We start from the raw sequence: 27904 nt of genomic DNA on the forward strand, positions 1-27904 counted from the left end.
ATCTAGTGCTATGACTAAGAAAAAGTTTCTTGTAGAAAGCAATCAAGCATGGATAATAATAGAAGTAATTTATTGATAAACGAAGCCACAATATTGATCTGAAAAGAAAGTTAAGCTTAATAGTCTTAGACTGACAACGGGATGCTTTGTCTAAACAATATGCTATCGTTTCTCATTAGATAGGAAAGTACACTAGGACAGGACGACAGTTAGGTATGTACAGTTAGTTTATAGTAACATAGGTTCTATATTTTAATGCTAATCTTTGAAGATGATAAGGAAAGCTAATTAAAAAGGCATTCAGTTATTAATATATTTATTGCGTTCATATGATATCAAACGAAAGATTCTGTTTCCGTAGAATGTATGGGAAATAAAGACTGTTGCTTAAACGGCACCATCATTTTTCTCAGCAATATCTCCTTAAAGCTTTTCACTTGTGCATGTAGTACACTAATTGAACTAAACATATTTGTTTTTCCACAGATACCTGGCATTATCACCCATTTCTTTTAGTAGCGTATTTAGGGTAGCCCCCACCCCTTACGCACGTGAAGGATCTTTTTTTTTGAAGTGCAAACAAGGTCCTCTAAATGCTCAAAAATCTTAAATCAAGTATAACATTTTGCATAACAACTGTTATCACTTCCAGCGGTACGTTTTGATTGTATTGTGGACGAACTTATTTCTGATAGTTGTAAATCGGAAATCGTTTTTGTATTGTTAGATTTTAATTTTGAAGAATACTACAAATATTGAGAATATCTTAATTTGTGTTCTCAATAGTTGGCACGAAAGTCAAAACGGCGAAAGTTCTTTATTACGTAAAAACTATTAAAAAACCACTTAAACCTCTATTTAAGTTCAATGATTTGATGAGATTGAACAGTAGAGTGAGTTATAAAAACACTACAATGAAAAATTGATAAAGTAGCCTTGTTGCTTATATTGATTACTTTCTACCTGAGTAAGCTTCTAATAGTTTATATAAAATGACAATATCAGTCTATAACATAATATGAAACATAGTAATATATTTTATATCTTTTTTATATGGCACCATGGGAATATGGACGTAATCCTAGGCATCTAAAAGTTTCTATGTATCATTCTATATCATAATATAAAACATAACATAACATTTTATGTCCTTTTTATATGATATGATGGAAATATATACGTATGGAAGCATATAATAGTTTCTATATAACATGACAAAATCATACTATAACACAATATAAAACATAACATAACATAACATATCTTTTTAATACGGCAACTTGGAAATATGTACGTATTTTGTCGTCGCCCCTGTCTTCCGGATGTTGACTAGTTATCTCCCAAACCAACACGCCAACTGCAATTTCGTCGGGATTTTATGTAGACACAACGGAGACTATAATTTTTATTCGAATTACGACGGAACCTGGTATGCAGGTACATATTATTCAATGTGTGGAAAAAATCAAAATTGGCAATATTTCGACAAACTATAGGCTTTAATTCTCTATTGGTATTTGATGAACATGGTACGCATGAGTATGTATGATTTGAGATCTGTGTCAACTTGACAATATGTCGATGGATGATAGGTTTGTGAGTTATGGCCCTAAGTATAACCATTTAATAAATAATATAAATAGTGTACTTTTGTATGTTTATGTATATTAATAAGACATGGAAGGAATTTGGTGACCTTATGTATGTATGGAGAGGAGTTACTGCTATCAAAAACATGCATTGGTTTTATAATGAAATGCTGTTTTTGCAAGTTGGTATATTGACTTTTGCCCTTTTTTTATCAGAATGAATTTGAGTATTAGTTTCAAAACAGCACAAAATAAATTTTCGTTAATGAATACATGAATTTTTGTAAGTTTACATTAAAAAAAATATCTCTTTCACAAATTTCATCCTCAAAATATCATAAATTTTCCTCTGTAAAAACAAATTGCAAAGACAGTAGTTAGAAATTTTGATGAAACCTAGTCAGCATTGGGTATTTACTATATGGGTTAGGTAAGAAACTGGCATAAATTTGGTTTGAGTCAGTTATTGTCAATGTACAATGATCGTAAGTTAAGATTGATGTAAAATCGATTGTGTTCCGTACAATCTATGGACAATAACACATAGATTAATGTGATATCAATGCACCAGCAAAATACATTCATTCAATATAGCTAATTCAATATTAGACTATACACAAATACTAAGGTTTTTTCCTTAGCAACTAAATGTTATTGGAAAGAATGCTTAGAATATCTTTCTAGTGTTTCCTTTATGTTTAAGAGTCATTTATCCGTAAACATTTTCTATTACCTTTCTGTCCTTATAGAGATAATGAAATCTATGCATGCAGAAGAAAAGTCATTTGATTTGATATATAGTTTATTTTGACGTCATATTAATGAGAATAGCATATCTCTAGGTGGAAATCGTCGTCTGCTCGTCGATTGTCCACTATACGGCAACTGCGGGACAGAAGTACATCTCGAACGTTATTCTTGCAGAAATGTCTCAACGAAAGAAGAAAACGAGAACGCCATCAAGGCAGTTTCAACAGACAATGGCAGTTGACGAGGACGATTCGGAGAATATCGAATCCGATAAATTTACATCAAAATCAACGAAAAAGGCAAAAGTTTTGTCACGTACTATTCTACCAACATGGTTTCCATGGTTGTGTGTTATTGTTAATATAGTAATTAGAATCAATTATGTTGTAAGACGACGCAATTGGTGGATTTTACACCCTGATGAGATTTTCCAAGGCATTGAAGGTAGGACTGAGTGTCTTTTAGAATTTTCAAGGGTTGATTTCGGCTTTGAATATATGTAAATAGTCTTCAAAAGTACACGAACTGTACGCAAAATTCATTCAAATAGACCTCAAACCTCAGCTTATATTCTCTCTGAAAATTGGGATATCCGAAAGTTGAACGTCTTGTTCATATAGTCTCTGACATCTAGACATCTTTCGTAGCTGCTGTGCGTATACGAAGGGTGTGGGATGATTGAGTCAATTGTATACTAGTGGCAACATTAACAGATCTTTCAAACTGGAAAATCCACTCGTCTTAGTAACTTTGAAACACTGATAATTATGGATTCACATTGCTAAGAAGGCTCAAATTTTGATAGTAAGCTGTGAATACTATAACTTAGCTGAACAATTGCCGTTCCTGAGACGAAACGAATCTGTCCGAATCTGTCCCTTTAAAATAAGAATCTGTGGGTGTTTCATCTTTGAATCATTTTAATCATTGAGATTTCATAACATGCATGTTTGCAATTGAGAGTTAATTCTACACAACAGACGAGTATAAAAATTCGAATATCCGGTTAACTTCTCATTGTTATGTACTGTTTTCACGGTGTCAGTGTGTATAAACTGATACTCTATCAAGGAATCTTTGAAATGGTGCAAAACCGAACAAAATAGCTGTTTATCAACCAGATTATAACCTCTTGCAGCACTGAATTTTTTTCAAAAAATAAGCAGAACACTCTGCTATTTGACAATATTAAAGTCATGTATTATCTTATTACCTTTAAGCTCATTGTGGAATAAAGTGTTGTAGGTATCGAAACCTACTCTTCCGGAAACTTGAAAACACTATGCAATTGAGTTGTCCAACTCAATATTCCCTTCAGTCGGCCAATAGTAAATATGGTTCATTTAGTATATGTATAACCATTACTTTTCAGTTTCGCATTCTCTAGTAAACGGCTATGGATTCAGAATGTATGAGTATCTACCACCTATAGTGCTGAACAGAACAACCGCTGCCGAAGACCAAGAAAGTTCTTTGGGAATTTATAGTTTAAAGTCGTTCTTATATCCATATTTCTATACACCGTTTTTATATGCAATCCGGTATTTTGGGTTAAACTACAATAGCTTCATAGTAAGTATTTGTTTTAATAGATAGTTGATAAATAAATTTAGCTATATTCGTACAACCATACAACCATATTCATACAACCATACAGCCAATCCATACAACCACACAGGCATATTCTTACAATCATACATGCATTCATACTACCATACATACATTTTCATACAACCATTCAACCATATGCATACAACCATACAGCCAATTCATACAACCATAAGGACATACCCATACATCCATACAGCCAACTCTAACAACCATACAGACATATTCATACAGCCATATTCACACAACCATACAGATATATTCATACAACCATACAGCCATATTCATAGGACCATGCAGCCATATTCATACAGCCATACAGACATATTCATAAGACCATGCAGACATATTCATACAACCTCAGTTTCCAATACAATATTTCCTATCTTCTCTGTATATGTTCTCATTTCCCTTATTTTTCTATTTTTCTCCCATCTCTGTTTCCATCGCCCCTACCGTTAACTTATATATCCTTATTCTCTTCATTCATCTCTACTTCTCCTTTTACTTCTTCCCTACTTCTCCCACTACGTTTCCCCCTGGTCCAATATCGGCATTAGTCCTGATAATGCCTTCGGATTTTCTCGCAACTCATCCACACTGTCTGGCGCTGCCCGTCTTCTTTGGCCCAATTAGGTGCAGAAAAGTAGGATGTAAAACTACATTTATTTCATTTGTATGATCTCCCCAAAAGTAAAGTATCACGATAATCTTTTGCCTTATCTAGTAATATTAATCAACGCTCGTTAGTCTCTATAAACTTAAAATAACTATGGACTTTTTGAAACAATGTTACATGTTATTATGTCATTTGCAAGATCAACCAGGAGTCAATCTAAATTGAACCTTGCTCCAAATCTTCTATAGGGATAAATAGTATTCCCGTTCAGGACCAGGGTTTAAGTTGTTAGTAACCATCTCAAATACAAAAGGCTTAACTATGAACTCAGCGTAAGAATAACGTTGTCATACAAATTATCTCAAGGACTCTTCTAACTCTTAACCTTTATTATTTTAATGATCTAATTTGTTCAATGTTGACACGGCTTTGTAGTCTTTAGTCTGTTTAGATTTCACTCTTGAATGACTTAACTATTTTAATGAACAATCCATGTCCAATAACAAACCTTGTTAAATAGAATCTTAATAGAATCAGTCATGCATCGTAGATTCACCTGTCATTCATTATAGGGTCAATCACCCACAAACCGGTCGAATCATTTCATAAAGCGACCGACGAAATGTCAAGTTTGCACAAATTTACCCTTGATGTAAAAGATGTAATTCCAAAAGGTCAACCATCTGACCACACAACTCTTCAAAGAGCGTCTCTGATTTGAAAAAGTGAACGTCAATTTCATATGACAAAATATAATTACCTATGGACCTGGCATAATGATCGAGAATTAAACTACGGACCAAAATATTTGAATTATTTCTTGTTAGTGTAAAACTATTACATGTTGTATTTTTCAGGTATGTAAGATCGTCCATGCAGTCATAGCATCTCTACTTCCGGTTTCAGTTTATAAATTCGCCAAAGTCATGTTCAGTAACACCGACATTGCTGTGATGTCATCAGTATTTGTAACCTTTTCACTCCACATCAATGTGTTTTCCATGCATCCATTTGCGGACAGTTTGTTATCTCCGCTATTTTTTTTAGTTTTGGCCGAAATCTTGTTTTTCGCAGATAAAACCGTCCGTCCAGAGACTTCAACTGACCAACAATCAGCCGATGAGAGTACGATTAAATCCAAAGTCCTGAAGATGGTTAAGCTAATAACATTATTGATGTGTAATGCATTATTTGGAATACTCAAACAGCCGTCCAAAGAGGAATCACAAGGAGCTGGTCATACTTTCAATGCTTCACGCGTGGCTCTAGCATCTTGTGTTCTTGGTCTATTGCTGTATATGAACTTGGACCTCGTCTTATTCTTTATGATGTACGCTTTGTTGGAAATAGTTCGCTATCCAGCCTATTTATCAGAGTATAAATACTACTGGAAACGATATAGATGTGTTCAAGGGGGACTAACTCTAGCTTTCTGTATGGGTGGCTATCTAGACAAACTTACGTATGGTGTATGGTTTTTATCGCCTGTGCAATGGATTAAACTTAGTTTTATTCGGGATATGTCTCATAGAAGCCTTGGTGTTTTGAGGCCTTGGTTTTATTTGGACCATTTAAATGCAAATAGATCTTGTGCGTGCCTCAACTATGCCACTTTCCTTGTTATTTTTCTCACATTGAAACGTAGCGATTACAAATGGCCGACCGTTTCGACTCTTGTGACTGCGACTACTATGTTAGTTGTATATAGCATGCGCTGGAATAAAGAACCACGATTTATTTTCAATATTTATGTGCTGGTATGTATTTTGTGGTCTGTAGCTTTAAAAACAACATTGGACCTGTTGAAGCTATGGAAAAATAAGGTTCTGGCTGCCTTTCTAGTCTCTTTTGTCTGGGCAGCATTTGTGTCTGAGAGCTATCGTGATTTTCCAGACTCAAGTAGCTCTAAATGGAGTCATAATAATCTCATGGAATCAGCTTCGATAAATGATTGTTTGGATAAGCTGGGATATGAGTCGGACGTTACAGGATTAGTTGTTGACTATTCACTGTATGCTACGGGAGGGTTTGCGCTTATTAACAAAGATGTGCCCATGCTGACTAAAATACAGTATGACTATTACGAATATGATTTATCAGACCGTCCGTTATATAGATCCAGGCTGGACCAAGGAATTCGAGCCATGAATAGAATGTCAGATATAATTCATACTTTAAGCTCAAAATATCTTTTTCATCTTTTATCCGTGAAAAACGTATACAACTATATAGTCACTTTAACGCCAGAAAAATTCGAGCCATTGTCGTTTTCTGAAGAATTTGCTTGTCAGCAAGTTACAGTCTTAAAACGAATCGCTAATAATAAACATAAGTCCAGAAAAAATGTGAATAAGGACAGAACAGTATTTGCTGCCTTGCCGGATGTTCTAGAATACGAAGGGTCATGGCTGATGACAATCGGCCATTACCGGAAGTCCTTAGAACGTCTGCGAGCCTCTTTGTCGTTTGGTTCTAAACGAATCCGTCCTTATCAGTTGTTAAGTTTGTGTTATTATAAATCTGGGAACTTCACAGCAATGAAAGAAATAGAAACCGAATGCTATAGTCGTCATGGACAGAAAAAATGTGACGAACCCCAACATCGTCTTGTTTTAAATCAAAATTTTAATATGGTTGCATAGATATTGAATGTTGTGTTTATCATTAAATAAAATTAAAAGTGATAATGCTTTTTTCATATGCTCATATTTAAGCCTGAATAATTAATACATATAAAAGCCAATTATCATTAGATAATACTAACAAATCAAATTATGTATACCCTATGTACATCCTCAAAAGCTGTATCTGAAGTATCCTATAAGTATACCCAAAAACACGTTTAAAAACCTCCTTAGAATCCCTCAAAAGCTTTGTCTGAAGCATTAATTTGAAATTTTTCGGTGGCCACTGAAAATTGACAATGAGTCAAGCTCAATCCTCTGTTTTAACATTCATCATCGAACAATAAATATCAGATTTATAATAATAGTTTAATGACTAAATAAATAATATATAAATATAAATACAGATCAAGTGTAGTAGAAAAACATTAACAACCGTACTACCAAAGCTGAATTGAGCATTGTTTAAATTATGGACCATAGATTCTTATACAAGTAAATGAAATTGAGATCCATTACTAAAGCCACGTCATAAAACGCTTGAATTTAGTTGTATTGCAAATGTCTGACTGAAAATTAAATGGTCCTATTCGATCCTATAAGTATACCCAAAAAAAAACACGTCCTTAGAATCCCTTTAAGATTGTTTTGACCCCAGCACTTATTCCCCGAAATTCAATAATGCATGTCCGCTTTATGACAATCTATCAATACCAATATTTGTAATTTTTTTAACTACCGGCTGAGCCGGTTTCGATTTAATACAAATTCGTAATTCAAGACATTAATAAGGTCACCTTTGCCTCGAGGCCTATAATGTCATACATGAATTTTTATCAATTTTTTCAAAGCATGCTTGCATAATAAATTCGGCCTTTTGCCCTTAAGGAAATATAAATTGGATAATAATTGATAGTTATTAATAAAGAATGGGTCGATCTTTCTGGATTCTTCAAGACGCTCGATTGCTTTATCCTCACATCCTAGATCAAACAGCATATTGCCTTCGTGATTTAAAACAGTTGCATTCAATCCTATGGTTATTTTGTCTGCAGTTTCTTGAAGTCTTTTCTCATCACCTGGTTTTGAATTTCGTTTTAAAACTTTCATTTGACCTGATCGAAAAATTTCCACGTAACCGTATGTGATAAAACGTCTGTTTACTTTCAAAATCAAATAATTATAATGAGGATTTTCGATTAAATATTTTAATAAATATGGCGCGTTCGACACTGAGATAAAGTTGGAGGCACGACTAAACGTTGACACGTGAACATCCTTGGATGCCCAACTGACACTGGAAGCTATGGTAGTCCTTGACATATGATCAAATTCATTGAATTCGTTTATCATTAAGGCTAGAATGGGAATATTTCTATGTAGAATGGCATATCCTCCAGACATATGCATACTTCTATCCATAAATACACCTGTGACGTCATCAGCACTTCCCACATAGTCCAAACAACTGTTCACATCATTTGAATCACTAGTATGAGCATATGTCCAAGATACATTTGTCTGGTCTTTAGGACTAGGAAATATTTGGATACAATTGAAAAGACTTAAGATGCACACAAAAAATATCATCGCACGGCTTGCTTTTAATGATAAAACTGTTTTAAAAAACCGAATAAATGTCCACGAGACCAAAATATAGAATAAACAAAATAAGTTATGAATATGGCGCGTTTCTTTATGACTTTGTAGAGAATAAATGACTAGTAAAATACAAAATGACAAGAACAACTTCATCACAGTTTCACAGTTCCTAAATGCACATGTCGCTTTCATATACACCAAGAGTATAACAGCTAAAACGAGCAATATACTATTAAAATAAGATTGTGTGAACATAGCATTGGTGTAAAACGATATACTCATTTTTCCAAAAAATGTAGAAGAATAATCAGTAAGCACGTTGAAATAAAACCAATTCCACGGTGTAATAATTCCAAAACCAAACATTCTAAAATCCAACCATACGCACATGGCCGTTGCAGATGTCATTCCAACCAGAATTTCTATAATGTTTGATGCGGCTACTGATTCGACGGAAATAAATGGCACTAAAACAGTAACTGAGAATAAAGTTACATCCGGTCTCGTATAGCATGATGTTGTCAATACAAACGACGATATAGTAACCATCAGATGATGGTTAATGGATTTCCAGGAATTCCAGAAAGCATCGATTGGTACGTGATAAGAAATCTGGACAACTTGTGGGGCGATCTCATTTACCCTCTTCAAACCTAAAATTCCATTTGGCAAGATCTCACAATTTTTCGACATTGATTGAAATTTACTAAAATTTGGTAATAAAGATTCAATATTAAATGTTAGTCGTTTTCCCAAAATTGTAACATTTGAGTTGTTTGTAGTTTCTGCGACAGGAGAACAGATATCATTGATATCTTTGAATTCCCCAGGCAATCCTTTCGAAACCATTTTTTGTTCGCTGTCTTTTATTTTTGATGTTGAAAACGCATTCAGTATCAAAGACGACGTCAAGAACACAAATGGCGCCAAAAAACTGTTCACTAATGTATGAGTACCAAACACATTAAGATGAACAGATGTTGCGACTAGAAAAGACGATAAAACACCAATATCCCGAGAGTTAAACAGATCTGTACTGAATTTGTAGATCGTTAATGGTAAAAATGACGTCACTACACCATGACTAACTTTCCATAGCTGTAATGAAAATTGAGGCAAAATTGAAAATCTATTCGAAAGCTTACAAATTGTTTTCTCGTTTGAAAGGGATGAACCTACCTGTGGCACTTACTAGCATTGTAGAACGGAGGTCACAATACATACTATAAAATACTTTAGAAAATTATTTTCTTCTGTTGTTTCTTTAAAATATTAACTTTCAAGGAAAGTTTAAATCGAAAGTCATTTTGTCTCCAGTGCGTCTAATTCTTTTCCCCTGATCTTATGACGTCTGGATTCGTCCGAAGCCTTCACGTGAAGTTAAAAGATGGCAATGAAGTAAATCGGTAGCTTACCAAGAATGGCTTAATACCCTGAGTGAAAAGTTCAGCAACCCATGTTATAGCTATGAAAAAGGATGGATAAATAAAAGACCTCATTGCAGACATCCCCAAACTGATCTCTCTTTGTCTTAGTCTGGTCGTGTTTTCATTTGGTGTAGAGGTCAGGTATTCATAAGGCCGAAATCCATAGCCGTACACCTCAGAATGGGCAACTGAAATATACAATGTAAACAAGTTTTAAGAGGAAGTGCTCGCCACCTTTTTAAAAACGACATTGATGAACAATGCCTTCATAATAAAGCTATGTGGACTCTCCAAAGGGGATGTTTAGTTTACAAGCCCAGTCGCAAATACGGATGCGCATGTCGTGGCTTATAACTAAGTGAATCAGTATGTCAATGAGTTTTGACTAGTGTGTGGGAATGATGAGTAAATGGTAGAGCATGTCGGATCACTAATCATTCAGCTATCCCCTTCTTGGTACGTCGAACAGATAGTTGTCGTTTGTTTTGATATCGGTCAGCGTGTGAAAGTCTGGTGACCTTAGTAATTCATCTCATCCTCAGTATTCTGGTCGACTCAAATGTATATGGGTATGGATAATCCGGATCAAGATCAATGCGAGATTTGGCCACGATCAAGCTGGTAGAAAGGATACTAATTGAACCGAGATAGTTGTCCTAATATGAAAATGGATGCTTCTTTCATTCTTACGTCATTTGAATTCCTTTTCGCCTTTTAATAACACCTATTAAATTAAATACGGCAAACTAGCGAAAAGTTCAGATAGTACAAGAAATTATAACTTTCTTTTAGTATATTTTACAAAATTACAGTCCAATAACTACCAAATATTCCCCCAAAAGAATTTCAATAATGGGAAAAACAGTGTCCTTATGCCGTCACATTTAAATCGTTACGCGTTTGTGACTTTAATTTTCTACTTGAATAGTCATAGCCAAGACACTCACCCTTGATGTTAAAAAATTAAAAAGGCTACTGTTCATTTATTTGCCTTTCAAAGAGTATTCGACAACACCTTAAGTATATAAAGAAATTATACGGCTATTTGAATTTAATTTGAAGTTATTACGAATCCCACTATATAGTAGTATGACATGTGAAAACTGAAAACCAAACCATAAGTAAACACTTATATTAAGATCTTGGAAAACAAAAAATCCTAAATCACCCCTTAAAGCGAAAGAAGGGGTGGGGGGGTCATCATTTTCAAAAAGGTGGAATATGACTAAATTATCCTTTTCCATTGAGGTTTGCTTTTATTTCTTTAAACCTTTATTCGTTGTAAATGTTTAAAGTTTATATCAATCCTCTGCTTTTTTCGCATCACATCACAACTCTACATCACAACTATGACATAAATATTCAAAAAATATACCCATGTGAATTTGTGAATATGGGGACACTCCCAACTTAAAGGGATACTACCTCTTAGAATGCATATAAAATTCAACTTCTCAAACTTGGTCAATAAGAGTTTATTAATCAGTAAACCTATCTGGTGCCATAAATATACAACAGAATTCTTGAATAATCCAATAAATCCAAAAGACAACGTAATTTTCGAAAAAACGCTTATAAGCGTAATGCACTTATAAGCGTTTTTCAATAATTACGTAGTTTTAAGGATGAATACTTAGTTTTATTGATTTATCGGCTTATAGGGGGAATCTGCTGAGTAGTTGTGGCGCTGGGTAGGTCCAAAGATACAAATATATTCCTATTGGTAAAGCTTGTAAATCTAAATTTTATGTTCCTTTAAAATGATTATCTTTTTTTATTGCATAGTCGATTAATTTTAATTATACATTTATCTTGAATTGTAAAAGATCCACCCTAATTTCGTCATTCTTTGATTTATTTTATAGCGAAGTTTTTTTTTATTGCATATTCGAATAAGTTTAATTATACATTTATGTTCAATTTAAGATCCACCCTAATTTCGTAATTCTTTGATTTATTTTATAGCGAAGTTTTTTTTTATTGCATAGTCGAATAAGTTTAATTATACATTTATGTTCAATTTAAGATCCACCCTAATTTCGTAATTCTTTGATTTATTGTATGACGTCGAACAATATCGATGTAACACTACCTATCTGTCCTGTTTTCGGTAAGCGAAACGTAGCGTTTTGTTCTTGTTTTATTGAATGAAACATGTCATATAATATATATGATAAAGATGGCAGGACAAATAGTTTTACGAAAACTGTTTTATAAAACCAGGTTGTATCAAAATCTGTTAGGAAGATGATGGCCTTTAATTTTGAAATATAGAAAAGGCTCGAAACATGCTAAGGTTGCCGTTGTCAAGTTATTTCAGATGTAGTACTAAATATGTCACAATTTTAAGCAGTCTTCTGATCTGATCGGACCTGATTTGATAATAACACTATGCAATATTTATAGATATGTCAATTGTTATCATAACATGTTATATAACACTTGCACATGAATTGGGGGGGGGGGGGACCTATTTCAACACCTACCTTCAAGAGACTGGTAAACTTCATCCGGATGCAGGATCCACCAGTTCCTAGGCTGCGATACATAGTAGACTCTTATGACCAGCGTCACTGCGAATATCACGTAAGGACTGTACCATGGAAAAATATTATCTTTCTCTGTGGCACATGGAAGCGCATCATCTATTTTAAGATGCGATTTACTGTCTTTTACTTCACTCTGATGCACATCATGAATTTTAAGTGATTCCCGAACTTTCGACTTCACTATGGATTTCTTCATCTTAACTACATCATATTCTTAAAAGAAAGAGAAAGTAATGAGATTTTAAATATTCATGATCTTTATATTAACATTTAGTTTTTACAAGGATGGTGTAAAAAGCCCATGGACCTATCCGACTATGGAACTTCCTACTTCTGTTTTGGTTCTTGAAGACGGACAACAAAATGAAGTCATGAAATGAGGGACATTATTAAGAACCCTATCATCAGCCAACACTTTTCTTTAACGTTCATTCTGGTACTTATCCAATCCGAACGACAAAACACCTTTTCATGTGGATATGAGATCTATATGTTCTCATTTGTAATTTTTCTCTATAGAGATCTAGTAACCGCTGTGATCTTTGATACAAATCGAAATTCATTGTAAAGTTCTAAATCGCTCCCACAAAATTCCAAACACTGACATAAACTATGGTTGGTCAAAGCAAAACTTTGAGACGAGATGTCTTTCCATAATCTGTATTATCTAAAAAGTCACCAAAATAGCACCTACGTCCACTACTTTCCTCCGATAAAGTAACAACTGACGTCACAAGACCACACTCCAAACTCTGGAGCACAGCTTTCCTCATATTCAATTAAAGTCATCTAAGGCATGTTATACTCACCGCTTTAATTTGATTTCATGCCTTATGATTATTGATGGCATTCTTATCATTAGTGAAATTAGTGGTCCATACATTGACCACACAAATTGACAACAACCAAGTAAGTCAAAATCCTTAACTTAGAGTCTTAACTTCTTATTTAACCCTTATCGGCCACTACATTATCTCTTACTTGTGTGTACTCAGTCGAGTACAAGAGATCCCTAGATTCATTTTCTATTCAAGTGTTAAATTAACCATGAAAAGCTTATTTTTGTTGGACAATAGTCCAAAATGGTTGTGATCTAACCGGAATGTCACCCACTTCAACCAAATAATACAGTTCAAGACACAAACATTATTGTATAGGTTTTTTTGATACAAGAATAGCAGCTATTGAAGTCAAGGTATAAGACGAAGTTCGAAATAACTTGACATTGTGAAGATGAGGTTGTGATAGGATATTGCGATATTTCGCAACCAGATTTTAAAACATTGTAAAAAACAGTGTTATCTTACACAACTGATAGACACCTAATGCCACGTTTCATTATGAAATACTTACTCAATTATGATTGATATGATTCCTCAGGTGAAAATTTTATTAGCTGCTAGTATGTCTCGAAATCATGTTCTTTGGATTTTGGGTTCGTTTTGTACAACATGATAATTTGTTAGTTTTCTATTAGTCACCCTCGTACATTAGACGGAGATCGCCATATTGAAAATAAAATAGTTCTGTTGTTTCCGTTCAAATGATGCAATGTCCATTTCAAGTAAATCAATATGTCAGAGCTATAATAACAAGTATGTCATGCATGTTGCACTTCTTTTTGTTATTAAGTTGTTATTACATATATGGTTTATATTTTACATACCGGTAGACGACATCTGCGCAACGTTGTCGCGTTAAACTCTAATGCACAATATAATAATATTTCTTACCTTAAAATTTCAACATCAAATCTAAGTTCATTTCAAATCAGAAGTTACATCTCTGTCTCGTGTCATTTATTATTAAGTGTTTGTATTTCTTCAGTCGACACACACTATAAAGTTTTCGCCCTAGGCAACAATAAAAACCTGTAAAACAATAAATTAACAATTATAAAAAATGATATGCGAGAAATAAAGTAATAAATTCTACATAACATATATATGTCAAATTTTCAAATGAACATTTGAAAAGATTTCATAACGCCTCAAAAATGTCAAGTATTCAAAACGCCTCAAAAAATTTCGAAAAATAAATATTTTGAAATGATTATATTAAAAAAAGATTGCTTGATCGCTGTTAAGATGCGTATCCAGAACCGTACATCCTTCTTATAAATCCAGCAGAGGACATTTTTAGCCTCCATCATTTGAGCTGCCCTGCTCGTCATGTCAGTAAATTAGAGCCAAATCAACCAAATCTTTATCGATAATCTCGCACTGTCAACCACACCAGAAAACGTCGCACATTTACCTTCTTACTATATTTAGTATAACATTTTATACAACTATATCATAGTAATCCCCTGGAACAAGTAATACAGATTACTTATAACTCTTCTATGTAAAGAATCCAGTAAAAAAAAATTTTCTGAATGGCAACTATGCAACCTATTGCAATTACTTCGTATTCGGGGGAAGGGGGTAGGGGTAAATAGCTGTGACGACGAAAAGTTCACATAAAATAAAAATGCTATAATAACGTCATGAATAATTTCAATAGCCCTATACGGGTGATGATTACAAATTAATGGTTTATATTATTGGTCAATGAAAATGTCTGAATTTTCATGCTGGGTTCAATATAGTTTGTGGTATATCTATTTTACTATTACGCTGTATACTTGTGAACCTGCATAGTATACTGTAAATATTGAAACAAGCTTTCATCTCTTGGTTCATTTTACCCCGTTTTATCTCTTGGTCCATTTACCCAGTTTAATCTCTTAGTTCGTTTTACCAAATAGCCAAAATTACCAAAATTACCAAAATTTTGTATCGCTCTATCTCTAAGTGCATTTTACCTAGTTGTTTTTATCTTGGTTCATTTTACCAATAACTTTTATTGTTGTTTTATTTTTTTTACCAATATCCTCTCTTTGTCCATTTTACAACATTTCATCTCTTGGTCCACCTTCCATGGATTTTACTCATGGTCCATTTTACCAAGGACCTCTTTTAAGTACATTTTACCAAGTTACATTTCTTGGTCAATTTTTACAGTATTATTCCTTGGTTCATTTTATCAGTAATGTTATCTCTGGGCCAATTATTTTACCACCAATATTATCTCAGGGTTTATTTCTATCGCTTATTACCTCAAGGGTTCATTTTATCGAGTATCATCTCTTGGGGCATTTTACAAGCATCTGATTGGTGGTCGATTCTTTTTACCCAACACCATCCAATATATTTTGTTTCGTCCATATGAATAGCAAATAAATATCAAATTATACAAATATAGAATCTATTGCATACGTCAGAAGAAAGGAAAACAATTTTTCTCATTCACAAACTGTTTTATAGTAGTAACCTTATAAATATAAATAGGCCATAAAAAGTAGTTGTATAGATAATAACAATTTATATTACTTCGCGGTCGTGGTCGTGGCAATGAACCGGTAGTGATCAAGAATATTGCGCAAGCAATTGCGAAACTCTAACGACCGTATAATGGCATAAAGTTTTCTGTCTCTATTGGACTTTAGAGGTAAATTAACTTGCGAAAACGAACTGGCTAAGATGAACAATGGTCAACAAGCTTACGATTTCAGACTGGATGACTTAGACTATAACCGTTTAAAACCGAGTCTGAAGAATTTTCGAGACAATTCTGACTGTTCGAGAAAAATGGTACAAATGTTGATTTTCGCACGGATTGGAAGCACAGTACAACATTTTAGTTCACAGAATGGCGAACAATAGCCGTGTGACTTTCAGATTTTTAGAAACAGTCAAACAATTCTATTACAGTAATGCTCCTGATTTCAAATCGCATATATTTTTTACAAAATCGATGATTTTTGTCGAAATACTTGAAGAAAACAAAGGTTGTTGTCAATTGAATTGGATATTACGATTTCCAAGCAGGGGCACAAGTAGCACTAGGGACATCAACGAACACCCCATCTGTACCTCAACAGTCACACCCGCAATAATTAGTTGACTAATGAATGAATGGAATTTAATCTTATATTCAAAACTCGTAATCGTTATGTCAGCATGGGCTTGGCTCTTTATTCAGAGTTGAGAGTCTTCGTACCGTAGAATATTCTGGTTATCGACTCCTCGCTCCTGTACAGTGAACTTGCTTTATTTTCTGAACAGCCAGCAACACACGATTATCTGTTATAGTGGATGCCGGATTCCCAATATGTGTCATTTGATATTTGTATCTATTGAATTTTGTAATAGTTAAATCTAAAAAGCCTTTAAAAATGAGCTCTTTTATATAACAATATTTCTGTTGCCTTCTTTCGTCTGAATTTCTTACTGAGAACAAGGTGTCTATAAAAAGTATAAGTAAATAAAAAGACTAATACCGACCGACTTGTCCATTGTCAATGAGAAATACGATATACAGTGTGTATATACATACACGAATTTTACATTATAATCCAATTATTGTATTGACCATCTCGCGTCTAACAGGATATTTACACAGTCAATGTGAATGTCCTACATTAGAATCTCGCATATTTTTCACTCCAATGGTCACTGCTTTTAAAAGAAATATGACTCAGTCCATGTCAAATTGGATGCTATTCCATTAGCTCAAAAAATAATCGCAGTTGTGTAAAGTTGCGTACTGGACACAGGACGTCATGACCACTTTCACTATGGTGTGGGGTTACCTTAAGATTTTTTGTATTACAATTTGTAACATTGTACAATTTCAGTCTCTTCAGAATTTATATTTTGCACTCCGGAATGTAAATTGTTTTATATTATTAATTTTTATTACCTTAATAATTGATGATAGATGTAAAAGATGTATGGTCATGGCCAGTGTTTCTATAGGAGAATAATATCCTCTATTACAACTTATATAATATCCTATGTTAAGCAAAAAAAAATATTTGTAAGTTGCGAAAGAATATTTTTTAAATGTACCGCTTGATCAAGTTTAAGAATTAAAAAACTTGTCAACATAATATCTTCCACAATTTCAGACGCATTTCAAAATTTCAATAACAACATGTCACACACGTTTCTAATTTGTGAAAAGGTTAAAAGTTTTAAGTGCCTTTACTTTTAAGATATCAATGAATCAAAAACGTCAAAAAATAAATACAAAATGTATAAGATTTAAAGACAAAACATCAGACAGTTTAAAAGTCAATAAAGTTCACAAGGTAAATTTATAAAACATCAAACACAGCTTCTTACCTAAGTCCTATAGTGAAAATATATTCAACCACATTATGCCCTCACGCCGGTGGATACCCTGATATAAAGAATACACGCGTCAGTTTAAATTAAACGGGCATGAAGAATGTATTGTTATCTTTATGTATCTTGATGCGTAAATGTCTTTACTTCTTCTATTGTAGCGTAACGTGTGTTTTGTTGCTTTTTAGGGAGTTTCTCCAGGAATGTCAATATTGCAATATGCGGAGTGGTCTTGATTATTAAAAGTATGAATAACGAATACTTCTAAACTAAAATGTACATATGAAACAGAACAAAGTTTCATGAATAGAGTCCACTAGTATATTGCCGTCACTGCTGTACACTTCAATCGTGACAATGTTACATTTTCTTTTTCACTTCGAAGATGTTACATATTATATATCACGTAAAAAATATTTCTGTTTATATCGTTCTGACAATGTTGTTATTTAACTCTGGTGATCTTATAATTTCGTACAACTTTGACGATGTTGCATAGAGGTCACTAAGACAATTTTCCTTTTTATATCACTCTCTGTAGATATCACATATTCTACACCACTCTGGAGATGTTATATTAATATGATTTAACTCTGACGACATCACATATTCGATATCACTCTGGCGATGTTATATCAACATTAGCTAATTCTGACGATATGATATATTCGATATCACTCTGTCGATTTTGTATTAACATAATCTAATATATATCACATATTCTATATCACTCACTCGATGTCTCTAACGATTTAACACCGGTGATGTCATAGCATCATAAAAGATTCCTTGTAACACTGGAAATGTTATTTCATCTCATACGAAACTACGCATGGTTCTTACATGGAAATAACAAACACGAACGTAGTTTACAGCCATTTTGAATCACTACCTCGATTATTAAGTCGAATTCTGAAAATGCTGTAATATAACTAAGCCTCAAATAACATTTAAAGTTATAGAATTAGTGATTTGGAGGCTTTATTGAAATATCATAACATTTTTCAAAATTCGAAAAATAAACACCCATGAGACATTTCAAGTATGTAGTAGAATGTGAACAAGTGACTATTGTTCAAATCATTTTAAACAGATCATTTTCTGTACCTTAAACAATACTATAAGGAAAGTAGTATAATACCCTTTTTGTTAACAAACCCTGGGAATAGATGATGTTGCCTTGTTATAATCTATAATATAATAATATTTTTTAGCACACAATAAGGAAAGTTTTGTTACCCATGTATAAGAAAAAAGAATAGTCTCTTATAACAAGACTTTATTAACCCCTTTCTAAGTGTTCTTAAGTAGGACATGTCGTATTCCATTGAGGAATTGATTAGAATCTGTTTGCTAATACGGAAAGTAATATAGCTGCAAGCCTTATCCGCTACAGGCTGTTCGGAGCAAGTATGGGCGATGGAGTATAGTGTTAGAATCAGATTTAAAAATTCCAATAAAATCACTGGCCTAGGTCACAAAACAGAGATAACTTTTGATTATCATAAGGTGTTTTTTAACACTAACTGTTAGTAAAATTCATATTTAAATGCAACAACAATTCGCTTAATATATACCAGTATAGTGTTTACTTGCAGTGATAATATCAGTATGCCGGTAAAATTCGGGATAGGGGCTTGGGATTGTGCATGCCGTTTTTTTAGGTGTTAGGTTTTAGGGGCGGGGGTCCACTATACGAAGAGATAATTTCGTCTTGTTACAGGCTTCAAGAATTTAATTACTCCTTTCTGTTACATAAGTAATAAGTAGATCTAGTCCAATTTCAAGCTTTTACAAACTTCGTATAGAGTCATTAAGGGTCTAGATTCGGTAGGTAATAGTTTAACATTGTAAAGATGTAGTCTAGTTTAGAGGTATTATACAAATTCTTTCTTGGTATGTTATATAGAAAGTAACAAATTCCAATTCTTGACATAGATCATATTTAACTTCTTTGCAAATGTGCTATATATCAATAGGACTTGTCCTATATCATAAGAGAAATAATTCAATTCATTTTTGGTATTTAATGTAATATAATTCCAATTCATGATATAGACTTGTATTGTCTTTTAACATCGTTTGAGAATGCATTAACCCCTTTCTTAGTGTATTACGAAAGTAGGACTTGGCCTATCATACCCAGTATACAATGGAAGAGTTATTAATAAAGAAAAATATGAAAGGGTGTTAGGCATTCGTTAACTTGAACTGTAAACAAAACTAGGTCATCCGAGTACAATGGCTGAAATAAAGTTAAGTCCCTTGGTGAGTGACTTTTAACAGTAATGTTAGTACATGCTACATTTCTTCGGGAATTTTTGCCAACGCGTTTAATAATATAAATTTTTATTTGATTTTTATGTATCTTAGTATGTTTCAAACGGTCTACCGTTAAAGTTCTGTGATTACATGATTCCGGTAGTTCTAACATTATAGGTACTACAAGATATTGTAAACATGTATATCATGCATAAGTAAGTGTCAGAATTATCCCCCAAAGGTTCTAAAGTTATGCACTATATTTAGGTCTTAATATTACAATATTTTTGAACAATCGAAGTAAAGAGTCTCTCCCAAGTGGACGCAACCTCTACCATTCATTACAGACCGAAACTGCTTTATGGGAACTGTCGAGGATTGCCGAATGGTAATTTCATGCATTGAACAGTCACGGAATTGTACGGTACGGAAAATGGTTTAAATTGGAGGATATTAAAAAGGGAAACTATCTTCAATCATATAGGATTCAATATTTCCTCTCGTAACATGGGTTGATATAACCTTTGCTATTGGGTTTAGGGAATCTAGAAAACTCTTGCGAAAATATGAACAGAAAATGAAGGATTTAAGTTATTGATAGAACATAATGCCACGTCTTTTGATAAGGTATTTTCGATACCCAAATTGTTCAAACTCTCGTCCTTTAAACATGTAATCTATTAACAATATTCCAACAGAATGGGACAACATTGAACAACACGTAATTGTTTTTTTTTTTGTAAAATGCATTATATAAATCGTTATCATCTATCATAAAAATTATGCACGTAACACACCCCATTGCATACAATAGTTTATGTGTTCTACTTGAGAATATCGCATATATAATTGTCAACATGTATGATGTTTCATCTTGCATGACGATTTTATAATTAGATATTGATAAACAGTTCGCTATAGTTGTTGCATACAGTATATTTAATCGGGCATAGTACTTATATAAAGACGGCATAATATTCGCAATATGTAAAAGAAAGCATTCCCACGATTCACAAATACTACAACATTCTCCTTTTGTATTTATTAGTTTTAATGTCATTCTTAAGGTTAGAAGCGTTCAGTGTGGCTTTATCGATATTTGTGCGGCATTATCGATAGAAGCGAAATGTGTCCGCTTCTGTTTTCTGAAGTAGAATACCACACACCGCACCGAACACCCTACCTTGCCTTTCGCGAGTTTTACTTTGACGCCTGTGGGATGCAAATTTACGTATGAGTGTCTCGATTATTATTAATATGGTTTTAAAAACCAAAATTTCCAACCGAAATACCAGGATTACACAGGCACAAATATTTGATGCTGATTATTGCTTATAAGAGATCAAACTGACATTGTTCAGACAGACACTCCAGGCCGAACTGATAATCAATAAAAAAAATTGCTTACCTTTACTTTTCTTCACCAAACCAGAGGTATTATACAAGTGTTCATAATATGTCGGAATCTTTAATAGAATGTTATTTCTGAATTGAAATAGAAACCCCTCGATAGAATTTTATGTGTATCAAAATTCAATATATTGTATTGTTCTGTGATTGTAAGTAACACGCAATAACATAATTGGCAATCAATATAAAAGCACACTACAGCGATTTACATCAGCTCGTCAACAATAACAATTTTCAGTATGAGGCAGTATTGATCTGAAATTTTTATAACAATCGTTCAAAGAACCATTTTGAATGATTTATGTCCTATAAAAACAATATTGAATTTGAAATCTACAACTGTAAATTATGTGGAAATTGTTGCTTGGAATTATAGGCATCGAGGCGTTGCTTCACCTTGATATTAGATAGAGTGACATCTAATTGAATTATCTTGTCGATGATTACTTCAAACACACTATCAAACATAAAATAGAACCTTGACCTGAACAACCACTAGTCAGTATCTTTGACCTGTCATTTAATTCATATTAAATATCATTAAAGATTATCATATGCCCATAACTACATCAAGGCAAGTGAGGAAAATGCCTCAGCCGAATTATTCTGCATTGAAAAAAGGATTTTAATAATATACCATAAACTCGGGTAATTCATTTGCCATCTGTCTCCGTGTTAAATCTCAAAATTCAACCTTCAATAACTTTTTCCCGAAAACTCGTTGAAAACTATTTAATATGTCACACAGAAGCGTGGCCAATTCTTAGTTTCTGGGAAACAATTTAATATAATTTGACGATGAAAAATCTTGAGCTGGAGAAACTGAAACATTATCAACATCCGCTGGACTGCCACTGCACACAAAAGGACTATTGTTAGATTTCGGGGAAGGGAGGGTTTGATTCTCCCAAATATACAGGCCTAGGGTGGAGCAGACACTTTATTTAGAAATTAGGATTAAGGGTCTTGATATTGGGTTTTCTTCTGTTCTTATTCTGATCTGAAATTAGAAAAAATAAGAAGTATAGTATCTGTTATGTACTGATTGTTATTAGTTTACTTTGAACAATATTATCATTTAAGTGCTTATTTTTTGAATATGCAACTATCATTTTCTGCTTACAGACATGGGGGAATTTCTCTTGAAGGCTCTTATAGTGGGCATGAACTATCTTGCTTGCTCGATTGCTGGTTGTATTAAACGGGACAACAAAGGGTGTTATGCCTACATTATGATGAATATTTAGTCCTATAGATCTTGCTGTATTCAATGTCTCAATCCAATGTGCTTCCCTAGATTGACGGAATTTGGTAGTTTCATCTTCGGGCAAGTTAATTTCTATACGCTCAATTGGGATTAGGGTGAGATCGTCTATTGGATGGTCGTCGAGGTTGAAATGATTAGAAACAGGCTTTTCTTTCTTTAATTTGATGTCTGACCTATGAGCATTAAAGCGAGTTCGTAAATTATTCTTAGTTTCTCCTACATATTGTTTGGGGCATTTCTTGCATGAAATTAAATATATTACATTCGAATGTTCACATGTTAGATGTTCCTTGATCGGGTACCTTTTATTCGTAGAGTTGATTACAAAATAATGAGTTTCTGATATAAAGGGACATGTTTTGCATCTACTGGACAAACATGGAGCACTTCTTAAACCTGGAGGTACTTCGGCATAAAGTCTGTTTTTAGCTGCTATCTGTGCTAAGGTGGAATTTTTTATGTTTCGTAAAAATTGTTTAGAGTACCTACGCTCTTTCAGTTTTGAGAAAACAATCGTACAGGCTTGGTTGAATTCAGAAGATCTTGTACAAATTCGATGAAATCGTAAAACTTGTGACTTAATTATACCAGAAAAGGTATGTTTTGGGTGAAAGGAGCTCTTGTGCAAGAGTTGATGAGTATCAGTTTCTTTGAAATAAATCAATTTATTGATAAATCTGTGTCAAAAGGAAGTACTAATAAATATTGCTTTTAACTGATTTTGAATGCTTTTATATCAAAATGCCACAAGAAACACAAACAATGTACAATGTATAGGTGAAAAGCTCGATTTCTTTTTGTGATAGATAGGAATTCATGGAGGTTGAATGAAATGATTAGCCTTTTCCAACATGAGAGGTCGAGAAAGCTGGGTATGGCCTACTTTCTTCAAAGCACGAGCTATAGCGGAAACTGAAAGAAGCGGGTTTTGTTCTTGCTTCACTGCCGTGTAAATTTCATTTTTCTGCACAAGTTTAAGACGCACCATCCTTTAAACAACAACAGATCTTAACTCTATAAATAGGGAACTGTAGAGAGCTGCAATGGACCATCTGTATGGTAAAACTGACATCTACGTTATGCAAAATCCTCAAAATGATGGTAAAAGTTCTTCTGTATAACCTGGAAAGTAATAATCTTCTAGCGAAGGATCAAACTAGGTTCAGGAAGCTTAGATCTACGGAAGATCACATTGTTAGGCTAAAATACGCAGTGTTTTACCCCACGAGTTTTTCCTGTAAAAATGTCTGTGTGATTTACCTGTAAAGATGTCTGTGTGATTTACCTGTAAAGATGTTCACGAGTTTTACCTGTAAAGATGTCCGTGTGTTTAACTGTAAAGATATTGGCGAGTTTTACCTGTAAAGATGTCCGTGTGTTTAATTGTAAAGATATTGACGAGTTTTACCTGTAAAGATGTCCGTGTGTTTAACTGTAAAGATATTCACGAGTTTTACCTGTAAAGATATTCACGAGTTTTACCTGTAAAGATATTCACGAGTGTTACCTGTAAAGATGTAATTCGTTTAATCGAAATAATTATTACGTTTAAACGAAAAAAAAGATGTTATTTCATTTAATAAAATAATTATTTCGTTTAAACGAAATAATAAATAAATATGTTTACAATTGCGCCTTAGGGGCTCCGTACATTTGATATTTATGATGACAGTCAAAACTACCCTATGTTTATTTCGTTTAAACGAAATAAAAAGATGGGTTAATTATTTCGTTTAAACGAAATAGACGAAAAAATTAATTCGTTTAAACGAAATAATTAATTCGTTTAAACGAAATAATTAATTCGTTTTAACGAAATAATTAATTCGTTTAAACGAAATAAATAATTCGTTTAAACTAAATAATTATTTCGTTTAAACGAAATAATAATAAAAGTGTTGAAAATTGCGCTTAAGGGGCTCCGTAGATTTCTAAATGCTTTGCATTTTTTTTGGCACATCATCATCATTAAAATTTTGCAAATTGGTGTGACCTTTTTTATGTAACGTTCAATTTGTCTGTATTATGAGGATCGATAATTGAACGCTGTTACTAGGTTAGTACAGTTACCGTTCAGCTTCACTTGCCAGTGTTGGTTCGGAACAAGCGATGGAATTCCCTCATTTAGCAATACCCATAGTTGGTCGTGAATATACTTAAGGTTAGCCGTAGTCGTAATGGGGGACCTGGCAAATTAAAAAAAATGAAATTGTAACATTATTTTTGATTAAATTGGGTGAGGTCAAGAGTTATCTTATTGGATATTGTAAGATGGCAGTAACCAAAATTTTGAGAAAATGAAAATTGTGGAGTTTGCCGTCCTACTTTTGTTTTCGAAGTAATTGCAAACCAGTTTCTCCAAGTTCATCTTCACTTCTCCTTGGCAATGTTCAGTCTTGTGAAGTAGGCCTTAGCCATAGATGTCCTGCTAGAGAGCCGGGTCATGAAAATGATAAATTCACTCAGACATCTCATCTTGATTCATAGTCTTCATTTATCATATCATTGACAGATTGTTTGAAGAAAGTGGTTGGCATGCAGAGGAGTCCAGAGCAAACAAAAAAAGAAAATAATAAAGGAAAAAACAAGAATTCTATATTTTACAAGATAACAACTAGGGTTCTCAAAGAACCTCATCAAGTCCCGGGTTTCCCGGCATCTGGTAAGTCCTATTGATGAGAATTAAAATTTTATGTCCATTCTAAGAGGTAGTATTCCTTTAACAAACAGAAAAGTAGGAGCAACAATATAATAATTGGACGTATATAACAGCATTCAAAGAGTATTCAAGCACGACAGTGATAGTTTGCATCACTAATTTAACGAATATTTTTTTTATATCTTCTTTAAAAGCCAGAGATTTAGAATAGAATTTCATTCGACAATCAAAATGAAGGTATTAGCAACTGCATTATTTTTGATAGTTTTCATCAGTATACTGAATGTGAGTACTGAGTCCCCAATTGAAAAGCAGGAAGAACTCGACGAATTTGATTCACTAGAAAGGAATCGAAGAATACCTGGATTTTATTATGTACCTAACTTTGGTGACCAAGTTGCTGCTGACTATGCCAACGGTTAGAGTAAGTATATTTAGACACAGTACAGTAATTGTACAAAATAACTTCTGTTGAATATCTTTAATAATTTATTGATTGCCAAATTGATCATTTGAATTTTGAGTTTCTTTTACGGATTGTTCGTACCTGAAATTTTATAATTTAATATTCGAAGCTTCTGTCATTAATATCAGGAACTCTTTAAACAAACTATTCTCAAATATTTTGCTGTTTCTATATCCACACCTTTTATAGATCACAGTATTTATGTTCTCATCACCATCAAACATTATCTCGTTAATAATAATTTTATACGCATCATCATCATATTCTGTTAAAAATCTTATTTGTTATTAATTTTCTTATTTGTATTTCCAGATGTACAAATTCTACTAAAAAGGATTGTAAAGAGGTTGTCCAAATTTTATAATGTGTATCGTGGATACAGATAGCATCAATTTGCACCATTCCAAATTTTCAATCAGACGTCTGTAGTTCATGCAATTCCACTAAAATTATGTGTTTGATGACGTCACAAATAGCGAAGGACATCAGGTGATAAAGAAAATTTCTCGATCAGTGACGTCATTAAACACTTTAGTGGAATTGCAGGAACCACAGACGTCTGATTGGAATAGTGTAAATATACACTTAAGAATTTAGAAGGCCTCTTTACAATCCCTTTAACTTCGTCTACTATTAGATTTACAGGAAATTAGGAATCAAATTATATATTATATATTTATATGTTATATTGGGAGAGATATGGAAAATTATTTCACCTTTTTTTTTTTTTGACAGAACCCCTGCTCATTGATGAAAAGTAATTGTGTGAAAGAACAAAACAATACAGAACAGTTCAATAAAATATAATAAAATTTGTTTTAATTTTTTTTGTACACCATTTGCTCTACCGCATGATTGTCATTACTGTCAAATATAGGGATTTTTCACTGGTATGTGGAAAAATGAAATGTCAAGCAGGGTCTAATCTAGACACCTGATATCCCATTGCATTATGAGATACTTCCATACGAATGGCTACTTCCAGCAAAGTAACATGATATCATGATATTTATCTCATTTCCCTAATACGAGCTTTTAGGAGAGAAAAAACGATAAAATATGTAAAATGTGCAGTCATTTTGAGTGTAATACAGATTATGTCTGTAATCTCTGATGGAGTAATCAACCGAGGTCCCATGTCGTACAGGCTTTGCAAGTGTAAGATCCATCGACAGTTAAAAAATAATTAGCATTAATAATCTGAAAGTAGTATGTCGCTAAATCAATTAGGGTTTGAGATACAGCACTGCAAAAATGCCAAATTGACCATATTTAGACCCCTATAAAACCAGAATTTGTTGTTTGACCACAAAGGTCAAAAGGTCATGAGAAGGTCAATGACAGCCTTTATCACCATGGTCAATATAAAGGTCATCAAAGATCAAGGTCATGAGTTATAAGCCTTCAAACTTTGGAAAAAAACATCAGGTTGTACAAAAAAGGCAAAACCGAAAATCAAAATTATGTAGATAGACATTAAACGTATCGTATGACCCAAAAATTACGAAACTCAGATGAAAAATGGCCTCTGAATAGCAATTTCTGCAAAATGAGGCAAACCAACGGTTACGAACGCCCTGCAAAAAAGTAGACTATTGCCACTGTAATGATAAATTAGCCTTTTATTTAAGCCTTGTCAAAATAAGCGCGTTTTCCTTGAGGTTAACTGGTCGAGCAAGGCAGATCCTGACACACACAAGAATTGTTCCTTGCTGAGGCGAACAACAATCTTGCACTATTCGCGTTGCTCTATGCTCGCCATTCGACTATAAGGCAATCGTTTGTAGTTGGATGAAAAAACATAATATTATGAATAGTATTTAGGAGTTTTGCACAATGAGTTGTCGGTGTGTGAACACACACATATCTTCACACCCACACAGCCTCACACAAAAGTA

General features: G+C 33.4%; 2 protein-coding genes across 2 annotated transcripts; one reads left to right on the forward strand and one right to left on the reverse strand.

Annotated features, from left to right (window-relative positions):
* The first annotated feature begins 2493 nt into the window (after positions 1-2493).
* Positions 2494-7249, forward strand: LOTGIDRAFT_236191 (hypothetical protein). Its single transcript, XM_009066441.1, has 3 exons — positions 2494-2783; positions 3712-3911; positions 5424-7249. Exons 1-3 carry the CDS (start codon positions 2516-2518, stop codon positions 7206-7208), a joined length of 2253 nt encoding a protein of 750 aa, XP_009064689.1. The 5' UTR covers positions 2494-2515; the 3' UTR covers positions 7209-7249.
* Positions 7250-8009: 760 nt separating this feature from the next.
* LOTGIDRAFT_168569 (hypothetical protein) lies at positions 8010-12964 on the reverse strand (the record flags this gene model as incomplete). The annotated part of the gene is made up of 3 exons (XM_009066442.1): positions 8010-9890; positions 10208-10407; positions 12706-12964. The coding sequence occupies 3 exons, from the start codon at positions 12962-12964 to the stop codon at positions 8010-8012; spliced, it is 2340 nt and encodes a 779-aa protein (XP_009064690.1).
* Positions 12965-27904: the final 14940 nt, after the last annotated feature.

Source organism: Lottia gigantea, assembly GCF_000327385.1.
Source record: "Lottia gigantea unplaced genomic scaffold LOTGIsca_76, whole genome shotgun sequence".
NCBI lineage: Eukaryota > Metazoa > Mollusca > Gastropoda > Lottiidae > Lottia > Lottia gigantea.

Bases quoted from the DNA above. Each gene is read 5' to 3' on its own strand.
- LOTGIDRAFT_236191 (XM_009066441.1), top strand. From the start codon at position 2,516: ATGTCTCAACGAAAGAAGAAAACGAGAACGCCATCAAGGCAGTTTCAA. The intron at 2,784-3,711 runs GTAGGACTGAGT...ATTACTTTTCAG, and splicing joins GATTTTCCAAGGCATTGAAG to TTTCGCATTCTCTAGTAAAC. The intron at 3,912-5,423 runs GTAAGTATTTGT...TGTATTTTTCAG, and splicing joins TAAACTACAATAGCTTCATA to GTATGTAAGATCGTCCATGC.